At 50.2% G+C, this 15,229-nt stretch overlaps 1 protein-coding gene across 1 annotated transcript in view; it reads right to left on the bottom strand.

Moving 5' to 3' along the window:
• Positions 1–206: 206 nt before the first annotated feature.
• The window catches only part of MED27 (mediator complex subunit 27), a 1,097,305-nt gene continuing 1,082,282 nt past the window's right edge, over positions 207–15,229 (bottom strand). The window contains exons 7-8 of the mRNA XM_085613926.1: positions 12,162–12,239; positions 207–887 (exon numbers count right to left, since the gene is read on the bottom strand). Coding sequence (XP_085470052.1) covers positions 753–887; positions 12,162–12,239 — 213 coding nt within the window. The 3' untranslated portion in view covers positions 207–752. The remainder of the gene's footprint in view (positions 888–12,161; positions 12,240–15,229) is intronic.

Here is a 15,229-nt window from a genome sequence, read left to right as displayed (position 1 = left end):
TTGATAATTAAGTTCCAGTGTCGAGCGCCGTAAACCACCAGCTCAAATTAAGCACTGAATGCACCAAAAAAAAAAGTAACCCTGAACGCAGACTGGAAGGAGCCAACGGACATGACTCAGAGGTGCAAAACTTTCAGTTCAGAGCAGACAGGTGATACCACACTGAGCACTTCTTTCTAGGACAAATTGACCAGGACACATTTACATTTCAATCTAGTTCTTGTTTAATTAATATTTGTAATCAAAATTCCCCCACCCTTACAAAAATGGAATTCCCCATGAGCTGCTCCAGCCCACATTCAGAGCCATGTTGGAAACTTAGGAAGTAGGCAGGACATGGTCTGTGGCCTGCTGTACAGCAGGAGGCGGCTTGGACAATGTCGACTCGAGCCGGTTCAACATTTCTCTCACTGAAATAATAGTAGCTTCATCCTGTGAGAAGTAACCAAGCTCTGCAAGAAATAACATTATGTGGTGCCCCACAGGAGTGTACCTCGAAAGCATACAGCACATGTCCCTAGAAGGCTGACCTATGGTTAAGGCTAAAAAGCAACTACAAAAACATAGAATAAGGACTGGTCATCGAAGGCGGATACCGCATAGAAAAGCTGGGACACCAGTGTCTATGGCTAGATATTGGGTCTAAGGGTCTGCATGATGGACTCCTGATTCAGAGAAGCCCTGAAGGGACTTGAGAGTAACCCTACAACGATGGGTACTGTCCGTGCCACTGCTGCCCTCTGGTGCAGCCCCTACTGCCGGCAGGTGTCATGGAAGGCTTCCAGGGTGCGGAAATCCCGCCACGTCGGCGGTAGGCCATCTTGCAGAAACCTCCCGCAGCGCTGGCAGGGTGCCTGGAACAGCTTGATGTAACTTCTTAACCAGGTCTGCAAAGAGAAGGGCAGAGAGAAGTGAAAGATACGGAATGCCGTGGCGCCTTCCTGTCAGCATTAATGATCCAAGGATGCAGGACATTCCCTGGCCCTGGGCCCATCCACTCAATGATCTCACATCAACAGAAGCGTGTACAAAACCACAAGGTCACAAGACGGCTGACGCACTCCTTTCAGATTGTCCCTTGAGCTTGCTGCTACCAGAAACTCAAATTCCACCCAGTCGCTCATGCTGCTCACTTTAATTCAAGTGTTCAGAAAAGACCCCATGCTGCTAACCTAAACACATGCATGTAGCTCCCAAAGTGCTCTTACCGCTAACATAACCCTTACAGCGCCATCCTGCTAATGCAACTTATGCATTCAAACCAAAATCAATCTTGCTACACATCCAAACTCATGCATTCAGCACAATGCATTCTTGCTGCTCACCCAAACTCATGCATTCAGCACAATGCATTCTTGCTGCTCACCCAAACTCATGCATTCAGCACAATGCATTCTTGATGCTCACCCAAACTCATGCATTCAGCACAATGCATTCTTGATGCTCACCCGAACTCATGCATTCAGCACAATCCATTCTTGCTGCTCACCCGAACTCATGCATTCAGCACAATGCATTCATGCTGCTCACCCAAACTCATGCATTCAGCACAATGCATTCTTGCTGCTCACCCAAACTCATGCATTCAGCACAATGCATTCATGCTGCTCACCTAAACTCATGCATTCGGCCCCACAACACTCTTACTGCTCAACCGAACTCATGCATTCAGCCCCAAAGCACTCTTGCTGCTTCCCCAAACTCATGCGTTCAACCCCAAAGCATTCTTAATTTACTGCTCACCCAAACCCATGCATTCAACACACTGCACTTTTGCTGCTCACCCAAAATCATGCATTCACCCGAAGGCCTTTTTGCTGCTCCTCCAAACTCATGCATTTAACCCCAGAGCACCCTTGCTGCTTATCCAAACTCATGCGTTTAAACTCAAAGCTCTCTTGCTGATCATCCAGTCTCATGCATTCAACTCATAGCTATCTTGCTGCTCAACCAAACTCATGATTCAACTCATAGCTCTCTTGCTGCTCAACAAAACTCATGCATTCAAACCCGATGCACTCTTGCTGCTCACCCGAACTCATGCATCTAACTCAAAGAATCCTTGTTGATCACCCAAAGTCATGCATTCAACTCATAGCACTCTTGCTGTTCACCCACTCATATGTTCAACCCCAAAGCACTCTTACTTTACTGCTCACCCAAAGTCATGCATTCAGCACAATGCACTTTTTCTGCTCACCCAAACTCATGCATTCACCCGAAGGCCTTTGCTGCTGATCCAAACTCATGCGTTCAACACCAAAGCACTCTTACTTTATTGCTCATTCAAACTCATGCATTCAACTCATAGCACTCTTGCTGTTCACCTAAACTCATGCATTCAGCACAATGCCTTCTTACTTTACTGCTGAAACAAAAACTCATGCATTCATGCCCAAAACACTCTTGCTGCTCAACCTAACTCATGCATCCAAACCTAAAGCACTCTTACTTTACTGCTCACCCAAACTCATGCATTCAACCCCGAAGCACTCTTGCTGCTCTCCCACACTCATGCGTTCAACCCCAAAGCACTCTTGCTGCTCACCCAAACTCATGCGTTCAAACTCAAAACACTTGCTGCTCACCCAAACTCATGCGTTCAACCCCAAAGCACTCTTGCTGCTCACCCAAACTCATGCGTTCAACCCCAACGTACTCTTGCTGCTCATCCAAACTCATGCATTCAACCCCAAAGCACTCTTGCTGCTCACCCAAACTCATGCATCTAACTCAAAGAATCGTTGCTGATCACCCAAAGTCATGCATTCAACTCATAGCACTCTTGCTGATCAACCAAACTCAATCATTCAAACGAAGGCCCTTATACTGCTCACCCAAACTCATACGTTCAACCCCAAAGCACTCTTACTTTACTGCTCACCCAAACTCATGCATTCAGCACAATGCAATTTTTCTGGTCATCTAAACTCATGCATTCAACTCATAGCACTCTTGCTGTTCACCTAAAGTCATGCATTCAGCACAATGCATTCTTACTTTATTGCTGATCCAAACTCATGCATTCAAACCCAAAGCACTCTTACTTTACTGCTCACCCACACTCATGCATTCATCCCCGAAGCACTCTTGCTGCTCACCAAACTTATGTGTTTGAACCCAAAGCACTCTTGCTGCTCATCCAAACTCATGCGTTCAACCCCAAAGCACTTTTACTTTACTGCTCACTCAAACTCATGCATTCAGCACAATGCACTTTTGCTGCTCACCCAAACTCATGCATTCACCCGAAGGCCTTTTTGCTGCTCATCCAAACTCATGCGTTCCACCCAGAAGCACATTGGCTGCTCGCCCAAACTCATGCGTTCAAACCCAAAGCACTCTTGTTGCTCACCCAAACTCATGCATTAGACCCAAAGCATTCTTGCTGCTCACCTAAACTCATGCGTTCAACCCTAAAGTATTGTTGCGGTTCGCCCAAACTCATGCATTCAACCCCAAAGCACTCTTGCTGCTCGCCCAAACTCATGCGTTGAACCCCAAAGCACTATTGCTGCTCGCCCAAACTCATGCATTCAACCCCAAAGCACTCTTGCTGCTCACCCAAACTAAGGCGTTCAACCTCAAAGCATTCTTACTTTACTGCTCACCCAAACTCATGCATTCAACCCCAAAGCACTCTTACTGCTCCCCCAAAATCATGCATTCAACTCATAGCACTCTTGCTGCTCACCCAAACTCATGCATTCAACCCATAGCACTCTTGCTGCTCACACAAACTCATGCGTTCAACCCCAAAGCATTTTTACTGCTCACCCAAACTCATGAAATTCAACCCCAAAGCATTCTTACTGCTCACCCAAACTCATGCATTCAAACCCAAAGCCCTCTTGCTGCTCGCCCAAACTCGTGCATTCAACTGATAGCACTCTTGCTGCTCACCCAAACTCATGCGCTCAACCCCAAAGCAGTCTTGTTACTCAACTCTTGCTGCTCGCCCAAACTCATGCATTGAACCCCAAAGCACTCTTGCTGCTAGTCCAAACTCATGCATTCAACTCAAGGCTCTCCTGCTGCCCACAAAACCTCTTGTCACTAAAACGGACTTGTGAGCTAAACCCCAAAGCACTATTGCTGCTGAGGGAACCATGTGTTCAACCCCCAAAGCTCTCTTTCTGCTAAACTCACCTAAACTCATGCGTTCATCCCTGAAGCAATCTTGCTGCTCGCCCAAACTCATGCATTCAACTCTTAGTACTCTTGCTGTTCACCCTTTCTCATGCGTTCAAACCCAAATCACTCATGCTGCTCACCCAAACTCATGTGTTCAACCCCAACGCACTCTTACTGCTCACCCAAACTCATGCATTCAACCCCAAAGCACTCTTGCTGCTCATCCAAACAAAGGCGTTCAACCTCAAAGCATTCTTACTTTACTACTCACTCAAACTCATGCATTCAACCCCAAAGCACTTACTGCTAGCCCAAACTCATGCATTCAACTCATAGCACTCTTGCTGCTCAACTCTTGCTGCTCTTGATGCATTCAAACTCAAAGCCATCTTGCTTCTCACCCAAACTCATGCATTCAACCCCAAAGCATTCTTACTGCTCACCCAAACTCAAGCGTTCAAACCCAAAGCCCTCTTGCTGCTCACCCAAACTCATGCATTCAACCCATAGCACTCTTGCTGCTCACACAAACTCATGCGCTCAACCCCAAAGCACTCTTGCTGCTCACCCAAATTCATGCATTCAACTCATAGCCCTCTTGCTGCTTGCCCAAAATCATGCATTCGACTCATAGCACTCTTGATGCCTGTGAGAAGGTGGCCTGATATATGCTGTCGACTAGTTCTAGTGGGCACCTTGTATCAGTCCAAACAACCTCTTATGGTGAATTGGTTAAAGACAACCTTTATTGAAAGCTATCCTAGTGGTAGCTATGGAGAGCAGCCTTCAGGCTAAGTCTTGTAGGAATGTAAAGCAGCTTGTTTTATCTCTTGAATGATCAAATGAAAGGACAACCACACCAGGTATATATTTAAAATATATGTATTTAGGTTAGAACACACCCCTCTAGTCTCCTTATGAGATTGGAGTTTGAAGTACTTAATTTACAAGTGAGCAATCATCAGTAATAGCACAAATACACGTTTGGGCCCTAGGGGTGTACCAAACCATATACCAAAAAAGTGGTATAAGAACCACGACTGAACTAGTCACAAGGGCCACAGCCTGTAGAATCGCTGGGACCCCAAGGAACCACCCAAGGTAGTGACACAGGGGACCCACTGGGACTGTATGCAGTGTGTGAACACAACCGCAGGTTCCCGTTATCTTCTATGGGCAATGTCGCGGTTGGAAATTTAAAGATTAGGGACACTTAGAATCGAGTCAGGACCAAACCCTTTTGGACTTAAGAAGTTCTAGGAGCACCGGAGTACTCGAGTTACCTCACCCAGGGAAGCCGGGTGCATAGGTGTCTTTTGGTGTCGGGTCGCGTCGTCGATTGCAATGGAAGCCTGCAAAGAACTGCTGCTGCCGTGAAGAGGAGAAGTGTCCGAAGAGATCCAAACCTGGATCTGGGATGGAAGGAACCTGAAAGCAGAGGGGACAGAGTATGGGTCACTAGCCAGTGACCGAGGGCAGGATGGACCAATGCCCACAGATGTTGGGTGCTTCAGGTGAGTTGATGGGTGTCTTGACTCTTCAGCCACAAGGTCCAGGAGGTGTCGACAAAGTCCACGAGCCGGATTCGAGCTGTCCCATGAAGTCTGTTGAGTGCTGCGGTGTCGGCGACCAGAATGGACCCAACAAGCCTTGCCAACGGCAAGTCACTGGAATTCAGAGAAAGGACTGCGGTGCAGACCAGCAAGGTCTGAGGGACTCACCCAGCGAGGATAAGTCAGGGCACGTCTGGAGCAACCAGGAAAGCCCAAGCAGAAGAGGAGTTGCCTTCGTGGGAGCCTACTAGCCAACAGGCTAGCGATCACGAAGGAGCCTCGAGCGGTCGCACTTGAAACTGGCCCACGGGTCACTCGTGGAGTGGAGGCCAACAATCTTCGGTGCAAGAGGTGCTCAAGGCTGGGGCTACTCGGAGACCAAAGCACAACCTCGAGGAAGCCCAGGAAGATGCTGTTGCTGCAAAAGATCACGGTGTCCAGGGGTCACGGTTCCACATCACCCACGACAGCCACGGGCCTCAGCTTTGCTGTGAACTCAGGGTAGTCTTGGGGAATGCTGGAAATCCACCTCCGGTGAACCAAAGACTTCAACGGCCGGTGGGAGCTTCAGCGATGCAGACCGGTCAGTTGCTTCTTTGGTGCCTGCCAAGCAGGGGAGTCACTCCTTGACCCCAAGGGAGATTTCTTCAGTCTTCTAGTCAGGATAGAACAACGAAGGTCCAGGATATATGTTGCAGAGTTTTGTTCAGGGTAATGTAAAGTCCTAGGGACTGGATTCCTATACTTATACTAAGTTTAGGGGATGGACTAACTCTAAGGCCCCACTTATGGGTGGGTCTGGAAAGAGGGGTGGTTACACCCATTTCCTTTGTCCAGTTTCGCGCCAGAACAGGGGCAGGTAGCCCCTGCAACCGGTTTGAACTGGACTATGCACAGGGACACCAAATGTGCCCCCAGTGCAGGACTTCAAAGCACCAGTGAGTGCTCCCGCCCAGCCCCAATACACATCTGCCTGTCTGGGGAGGTGGTTACACCTCCCTTCGACAGGAAACTTATTGTCCAGGACTACCCTGTCGGAGTTTCGGTCAGCAGCAGGAGGCCAGACCCGAGTCCGTGGCAGAGGCATCCATTTTGTGATGCCAGGGCTCAGGAAAGTCCTACCGGGTTTGACCAGTGTGAACATGTCTCTCCCTCTAGAAGGGTGGAATGCTACCCCGCCGCCAGAACTGGTGGGGGTAGTATTCCAAGATGTTTGACATCAAACATGACATGTTTTGATGCAGCCATTGCAAAGTTAGCATTTACCGCGAGGTTATAATGCACTTAAGAGTATATGGTATGGCTGTATCACAGAACAGCCATAAGGAAGTATTTCCGAAGGCTGCAGAGGGGCTCAGCTCATGCTTGGGCACCCTCTCACATAAAACCAAGCACTCTGCCTTCAGGATTGTCAAGGCCTGCCATAGGAGTGACTTATAGGTTTACATGTGTCTGTATATATATATATGTGGATATAGGTGGCCTATACCACTATAAGGGGTGCAAGCACACCCTTACCCAGGCTGCAGTAGCAGACCTGTGGTGCCACTTTGGAGTGCTTCCCAGGGGTGGCATAATACATGCTTCGGCCCCTGGTAGGCCTCTGAGGTACCTATGCCCTAGGTACATAGTATACCATATACTAGGGGCTTATAAGGCACTCCAGAATCCAATTAGATATGTACCTAAAGTACATGGAAACCATTTTAGAGAGGAAGCAGCTAGGCTGTGGTCCTGATTAGCAGGGCCACAGCCAGACTAAGGTAAAAAAAAAAACAGTGAAACACCAGCAAAAAGTGGGGGTACCCATGTGAAGCAGATCCTTCTCTCCTACAATGCCCACCCAAAGTCATGCGTTCAACCCCAAAGCATTCTTACTGCTATCCCAAACTCATGTGTTCAAAACCAAAGCCCTCTTGCTGCTCTTTCAAACTCATGCATTCAACTCATAGCACTCTTGCTGTTCAACCAAACTCATGCGCTCAACCCCAAAGCACTCTTGCTGTTCAACCAAACTCATGCGCACAACCCCAAAGCAGGCTTGCTGCTCAACGCTTGCTACTCGCCCAAACTCATGCGTTCAAATCCAAAGCCCTCTTGCTGCTCACCCAAACTCATGCATTCAACCCCAAAGCACTCTTGCTGCTCACCCAAACTCATGCATTCAACCCCAAAGCACTCTTGCTGCTCAATCTAACTCAGGCGTTCAACCCCAAAGCACTCTTGCTGTTCACCCAAACCTGTGTGTTCAACCCCAAAGCACTCTTGCTGCTCACCCAAACACGGGTTCAACCCCAAAGCATTCTTGCTGCTCACCCAAACTCATGCGTTCAAACCCAAAGCCCTCTTGCTGCTCACCCAAACTCATGCATTCAACTCATAGCTCTCTTGGTGCTCGCCCATACTCATGTGTTCAACCTCAAAGCACTCTTGCTGCTTAACCTTACTCATGTGTTCAACCCCAAAGCACTCTTACTGCTCACCCAAACTCATGCGTTCAACCCCAAAGCACTCTTGCTGTTCAACCTTACTCACATTCAACTCATAGCTCTCTTGGTGCTCGCCCATACTCATGTGTTCAACCTCAAAGCACTCTTGCTGCTTAACCTTACTCATGTGTTCAACCCCAAAGCACTCTTACTGCTCACCCAAACTCATGCGTTCAACCCCAAAGCACTCTTGCTGTTCAACCTTACTCACATTCAACTCATAGCTCTCTTGCTGCTCGGCCAAACTCATGCATTCAACCCCAAAGCACTCTTGCTGCTCAATCTAACTCATGCATTTAAACCCAAAGCACTCTTGCTGCTCACAAAACCTTTTGTCGCTACAGCGGACTCGTGCGCTAAACCCCAAATCACTGTTGCTGCTGAGGGAACCATGTGTTCAACCCCCAAAGCTCTTTTTCTGCTAAACTCACCCAAACTCATGCGTTCAACCCCAAAGCACTCTTGCTGCTCACCCTAACTCATGCATTCAACCCCAAAGCACTCTTGCTGCTCAATCTAACTCATGCATTCAAACCCAAAGCACTCTTGCTGCTCACAAAACCTTTTTTCGCTAAAGCGGACTCGTGCGCTAAACCCCAAAGCACTGTTGCTGCTGAGGGAACCATGTGTTCAACCCCCAAAGCTCTTTTTCTGCTAAACTCACCCAAACTCATGCGTTCATCCCCAAAGCACTCTTGCTGCTCACCCAAACTCATGCGTTCAACCCCAAAGCACTCCTGCTGCTCACCCAGACTCATGTGTTCAACCCCAAAGCACTCTTGCTGCTCGCCCAAACTCATGCATTCAACTCATAGCACTCCTGCTGCTCACCCAGACTCATGTGTTCAACCCCAAAGCACTCCTGCTGCTCACCCAGACTCATGTGTTCAACCCCAAAGCACTCTTGCTGCTCACCCTTACTCATGCATTCAACCCCAAAGCACTCTTGCTGCTCATCCTTACGCATGCGATCAACCCCAAAGCCCTCTTGCTGCTCTCATGCGTTCAACCCCAAAGCCCTCTTGCTGCTCATCCTTACTCATGCGTTCAACCCCAAAGCACTCTTGCTGCTCACCCAAACTCATGCGTTCAACCCCAAAGCACTCTTGCTGCTCATCCTTACTCATGCGTTCATCCCCAAAGCACTCTTGCTGCTCACCCAAACTCATGCGTTCAACCCCAAAGCACTCTTGCTGCTCGCCCTTACTCATGCGTTCATCCCCAAAGCACTCTTGCTGCTCACCCTTACTCATGCGTTCATCCCCAAAGCACTCTTGCTGCTCACCCAAACTCATGCGTTCAACCCCAAAGCCCTCTTGCTGCTCGCCCAAACTCATGCGTTCAACCCCAAAGCCCTCTTGCTGCTCACCCTTACTCATGCGCTGAACCCCAAAGCCCTCTTGCTGCTCACCCAAACTCATGCGTTCAACCACAAAGCCCTCTTGCTGCTCGCCCAAACTCATGCGTTCAACCCCAAAGCCCTCTTGCTGCTCACCCTTACTCATGCGCTGAACCCCAAAGCCCTCTTGCTGCTCACCCAAACTCATGCGTTCAACCCCAAAGCCCTCTTGCTGCTAACAAAACCTTTTGTCGCTAAAGCGGACTCGTGCGCTAAACCCCAAAGCACTCTTGCTGCTGAGGGAGCCATTTGTTCAGCCCCCAGGGCTCGCTTAACCCACCCAATGCTTCAGCCACTAGCGCGCGCAGACAACTCCTGCGTGGTCGGACTGCGGCGCTTCTGCAGGTCCAGTGGGCTCTCCCATAAGGCTCGCCCGGTCACGCCTCATTCAGTAGCCAATGGCGCATAAACCGTGCCAAATACTTTCTAATTACGGGTTGCAAAGGACCCGCTTACACATCCCTTCAGGAAAAAACGAATTCCATTTTCTCATCCATTTTACAATAATGAATGGTGACAGCGCACAGGCGTCTTTCATCCAATCACATGCTCAACTTCACCCAGTCATGTCCCCATTAACATATGCAAATATTTCTTTTGACAGCATGGTTGTGCCATTCCGTGCGCGCGTTCCTGTGAGCTGCTTCTCCGCTGGAGTGCCAGCAGGGAGGCTTGGCCGCGTGCACGCGCACGGAGGGCCGAGCAGTCATGCAGGCCCCGCCGCGTGCACGAAGGGGCTCGTAGCCACGCGCAGGGACCCCGGGACCTCTGCTGGAAGCATCCATAGAAGTCTTAACATCTCCGCCTTGATTCCTGGCCACGGCAGCCAACCTCGGGAAAGTCGATATCAGCTCTTGAAAAGCACTCGGCCCCCGGGGGCTTCTGAAGGAAAACACGAGGTAAGGGACCCAGCGGCTCGAAGTACAAGCGCAGCTGTCATGTGCTTCAGATCAGGGCGGCCGAGCACGCAAAGGGGGGGCACAAGACACGATGGAGCTCGCGCAAGGGACCCGGAGCCTTCACAAAGCTGCTAGAGGCGAGCTTCACAGCGCTGTGTCTAAAGTCAGGCACAGTACAGCTCGCGCAAGGAACCCGCAGCCTTCACATAGCTGCAAGAGGCGAGCTTCACAGCGCTGTGTCTAAAGTCAGGCACAGTATAGCTCGCGCAAGGAACCCGCAGCCTCCACAGCGCTGTGTCTAGAGTCAGACACACTACAGCTCGCTCAAGGGACCCGCAACCTTCACATAGCTGCAGTAGGCGGGCTTCACAGCGCTGTGTCTAGAGTCAGACACAGTACAGCTCTCTCAAGGGACCCACAGCCTCCACAGCGCTGTGTCTAGAGTCAGACACACTACAGCTCGCTCAAGGGACCCGCAACCTTCACATAGCTGCAGTAGGTGGGCTTCACAGCGCTGTGTCTAGAGTCAGGCACAGTACAGCTTGGTGCAAATTGTGATACCAAACAACGGCGGACACAGTGACCGCACTTCCCTGTTGTGTTCCCTTGTTGTGTAAAAAGTAGTCAATCTAGGTTGAGTGTGCACAAAACTGCTCCAGCACTCGCCGTCGTTGAGTGTCAACTGCTATGCAGATAAGTGAGGAAATAGGACTTGTGGAGCGGCGCACTGCTCGTTATTGCGACAAACGGTAGTCAATTAGTCAATGAGTCTTGTGATATTGAAACTCGAGTAATTCTTTATTTTCAAAAAAGAGGTTGCCAACGCGTTTCGTTCATGAAATGAACTTCTTCAGGGCATGAGTTCACGTTCCTGGTTGAGGAGAGCAGTAGTTAGGGGTAGTAGTCCGCGCTTTAGGGGCCGCCTGGTAAGGGCCGGTGTGCGCTATATCTGGGAGTAGAGTTGGATATCGAAGCGGACAGTAATTCAGACTACTCTAGGCCCCCAAAGCTATAGTAATACTTGGGATACTGGTATTAGTCATTTCATTTTTAATGCATATTGTATGAATAAACAACTATTGTGCTCATCTGTAAGTTAGACAAACAACGCCACCATGTGGTAGACTGTCATAAGTGCCAGTGCGGACAATTAAGTGTTGGTGCCGAGCACCAGAAACCACTGGCTTAAATTAAGCACTGCATGTACCAGTCCCTGTGCTCAGGATGATCTGGGCTCACAGGACCACCAGGATGTATCCTGGATGCCTCAGTGCGACCTCCTGCTACTGACCCAACCAAGAAGACAATGGCTTTGACCTTCCATCTAGAAGCCCAGTGGTTGGCCTCAAGGAGCGCAGCACATCAGCATTATGCTTGTTTGGCTGAGGCAGGAGGCTCGTAGGCAGAAAGATCTTGGAGGAGAGAAGACGGACCCCAAACTCCCTCTGGTCACACACACGTGCCACAGGCTGATGGAGAGAGGTGGGGGAAGTGTAACTCGTCGTGTTTCAAGTCATTTCTAAGCAGGGGACGCACCAGAGAAGGCCTAGAGAAGGCCTAGCCTGCTTTACCCTCACGCTGCCGCTCTGTCGCCGACTCACAATTCCCCCCAATGACCAGGCACTCCTGTCACTCTGCCCTGATGACACAACTTTCGACGGCTGGCTCCTCCCATTTACACACTTACCATGAAGGAGCGGACCACCACATCAGGCATCTGGGGCAGCTGGTAGTGCAGTAGGGCCGTTGTTGCATGGTCGGTCACCTGCATGGAAACAGATAGAAATTTTAGTCAAAAATGCAAAATACACTTCTTGGCGCTGTCATTTCAGAACAAGCATTTGCAATGCAATAGGTCTCGCATGTTACGCAAGTTTAACCTATCGGCATTGTAGATGACAATGCCTTTAATTTATGTTTTAAAATCCAAAATATAAATAAAAGGCATTGTCATTTACAATGCCAATAGCTCAAACTTGCCAAGTCCCAGAGTCCTGTGATGACTGTCAGCAACATTTTTCTTTGTGTTGTTGACAGCCATTCAGAGCCTTGCTCCCATGGGAGCAAGTTGGTCCGAGGGCAAAAAAGCTCCCTGGGGCTCCCAGAATGCTCTATTTCATAAATTCAGTTAGAGGGAGTCTCGCAAGAGCCGCTCGAACCCGACCAACGAGATATACAAATATTTTTGGAGTTGAATATCTCCAAAACTACTGAACGCATTTGCACCAAATCACAAACAAGCACAATCTGCGGACCAAAATCCAGCTTTCTGTCGATTTTGGTGTAATTTCAGTCAGCAGCTTTTGCAGTTGTGCTTCCTAAAAAACAGACTATGGAAAATGAAGGGGGACTGTGTGTTTTGGGACCCCCCTCCCCCCCCCCCCTTGTTCCCAGTAGTCGAATCACCCGAAACCTTCCATTTAGAAACTAGGCAAAAAAAAGAGAAACTTATTGGAAACAGCAGCCCAGAGGGCTAGAGAAGGTCAGAGATTGATAGACAGACAGACACACAGACTGAGAGAAACAGGATGCAGATGTAATGCTGGAAGGGCCTGACACTGAGTGAGAGGGATAGAGGGGGCAGAGATGGAGGAATGGGGGCAGAAAGATAGAGCAGATGAGATGCCGGGATGGCCAGATGCTGGTAGGGGGAGAGGGTAGAGTGGGTAAGTCGTAGATGTGAAGGGATATGAGGGATGAGAGAGAGATAGAGATGGACAGAGACACAGATCATGGGAAGCCGCGAGTATCAGTCGCTGGTATGATGAGGGGGGGTAGATTGGGACAGGGATAGATATTGATGTGCAGGGATGAGCGGGGGTAGAGAGAACATGGGAGGCCGAGGGTACCAGACACTGGTAGGGTGAAAGAGGTAGATTGGGACAGGGATAGATATATAGGGGTGGGGGGCCGGGAGTACCTATGCTGGGTGCGAGAGGCACAATGAATGAATATACAAGGAGATTGCTTAGAGAGGAATGTAGAGAGCGACATGCACCTGGGATGCCGCGAGTGTCGTGCACACCCCCCTCACACTGTCCCACCTGCTCTCTGCAGCGGCTCTTCCTCCCGGCTCACGCAGCCAGCACGCTGCCCTACGACGCCACGGGCGCCCCGGCAGTGCGGAGATATAGCAGGTGTCATAGGCGAGTCCTCTCCCCTCCCATCCTGCGGCGGCTCTGCCCACCCCGGCACCGACAGGCTTGTCTGCCCCAACGGAGGGTTTCGATTCTCGCCTGAAGCATGCAGCGCCTGGAGAACTGCAAAGCAAGGACGAGGCGCTGGCCTCGCTGCTGGAACAGCAAGGGGGGCAGGGACTGGAGGGCACAGAGAGAGGTGTCTGCGGGCACGAGGCGCTGCAGGGCAGGACTGAAGCGCACAGTGAGAGGCGCACAGTAAGAGGTGTCTGCAGGCACGAGGCGCTGCAGGGCAGGACTGGAGTGCACAGTGAGGGCTGTCTGCAGGCACGAGGCGCTGCAGGGCAGGACTGAAGAGCACAGTGAGAGGTGTCTGCAGGCACGAGGCGCTGCAGGGTAGGACTCAGGGGCACTGGCAGAGCTTTGTTTGCCGGGGGCATTGGATACTTTTGCGCGAGCACCAGTTATACTACATGTGTAACGTTAATTCTGTAGGCTCGGGGAGATGCAGTGATTTGCCCAGAATCACGGGATGTTGAGCCGACGCCGAGAATCGAAACTGGTCTCCCAGTTCCAAAGTCAGCATCTCTGGCCCTGGTGCAACATCCTCAGCATGTGCGTTTCCCCCACGTCAAGAACATCAAGAGTACTGCGCTTGGGGTGCACTGCAGCCACATGTGACTAGGCCCCCTGCATGGGGAGAGATAGAGTGTTGCTGGCAGAGCAGTGTGGACCCCAGAACTAGAGTACCCGGATGTAACAGAGATACCCGCTCCTGGGAACGACTCCATCTCGGATCTAATAAACTGAAGAGCAACGCAAGAAAATGTAAATAAGTTATTTCATAATCACATTTTCTACTTACTGCCAAAAACAAGCAGTGGAAACAACAGACGCCCCAAGCCATGGGAGCCAGGTTCGGTAAAGCGTTTACGAGTTCTTAGGGGACATGGGAGGCGAAATGACAAGCGTGCCCGTAAGGAAGCCTCTATCCACGAGTACGATGGGCCATGGAAAGACCCTGGGTTGAAATAACTCACCAGTTCGAGAACAATAAATAAACAATGTATTTATTCGCTCTGTGTAGTGCCACAGCCAGTGGGGAACACTCAAGATTGCCACCACTTGAACCCCGAAATCGGCAACCAAGTCCTAATAAAAATGAAATGGATCCAAAAACGAAAAAGCCCGCGAGTGGTGCTCGCGCGCGCCCCACAGCGAAACATGTGCTTTCAATTATCGCGCCCGTGTCTGGGCACGATAATTAAAATCACATGCCCGGCGATGCAGGTAACAGACAGCAATAGGCCATGGGCGGAGCAATGCGCCCGCCTTTGGCCTATTGCGTGCTGTGTTTGTAAAAAACACACACGCAAAGGCCAATGGCATGGCCCAAAAGGAAAAGCACACGCACAAGTGTGTGCGATTCCTAGGGCGATTTAAAAACCCCATACAAGAGGTCTCTCGCGGCGCGATCAGTGCTGCGCACTTCAACGCTAGGCGCGAGACCTAAAGACTATGGGGGTAACTTCCCCCTCATTACTAGGTAACAAGAGCCGGGACTGAACATGTACACCCTGCACTTCAACAGCATTTTCACACCCTCTCACTGAGTACA

Source organism: Triturus cristatus, chromosome 1_2, assembly GCF_964204655.1.
Source record: "Triturus cristatus chromosome 1_2, aTriCri1.1, whole genome shotgun sequence".
NCBI classification, from domain to species: domain Eukaryota; kingdom Metazoa; phylum Chordata; class Amphibia; order Caudata; family Salamandridae; genus Triturus; species Triturus cristatus.
This window is presented reverse-complemented; position numbering and strand designations above follow the sequence as displayed.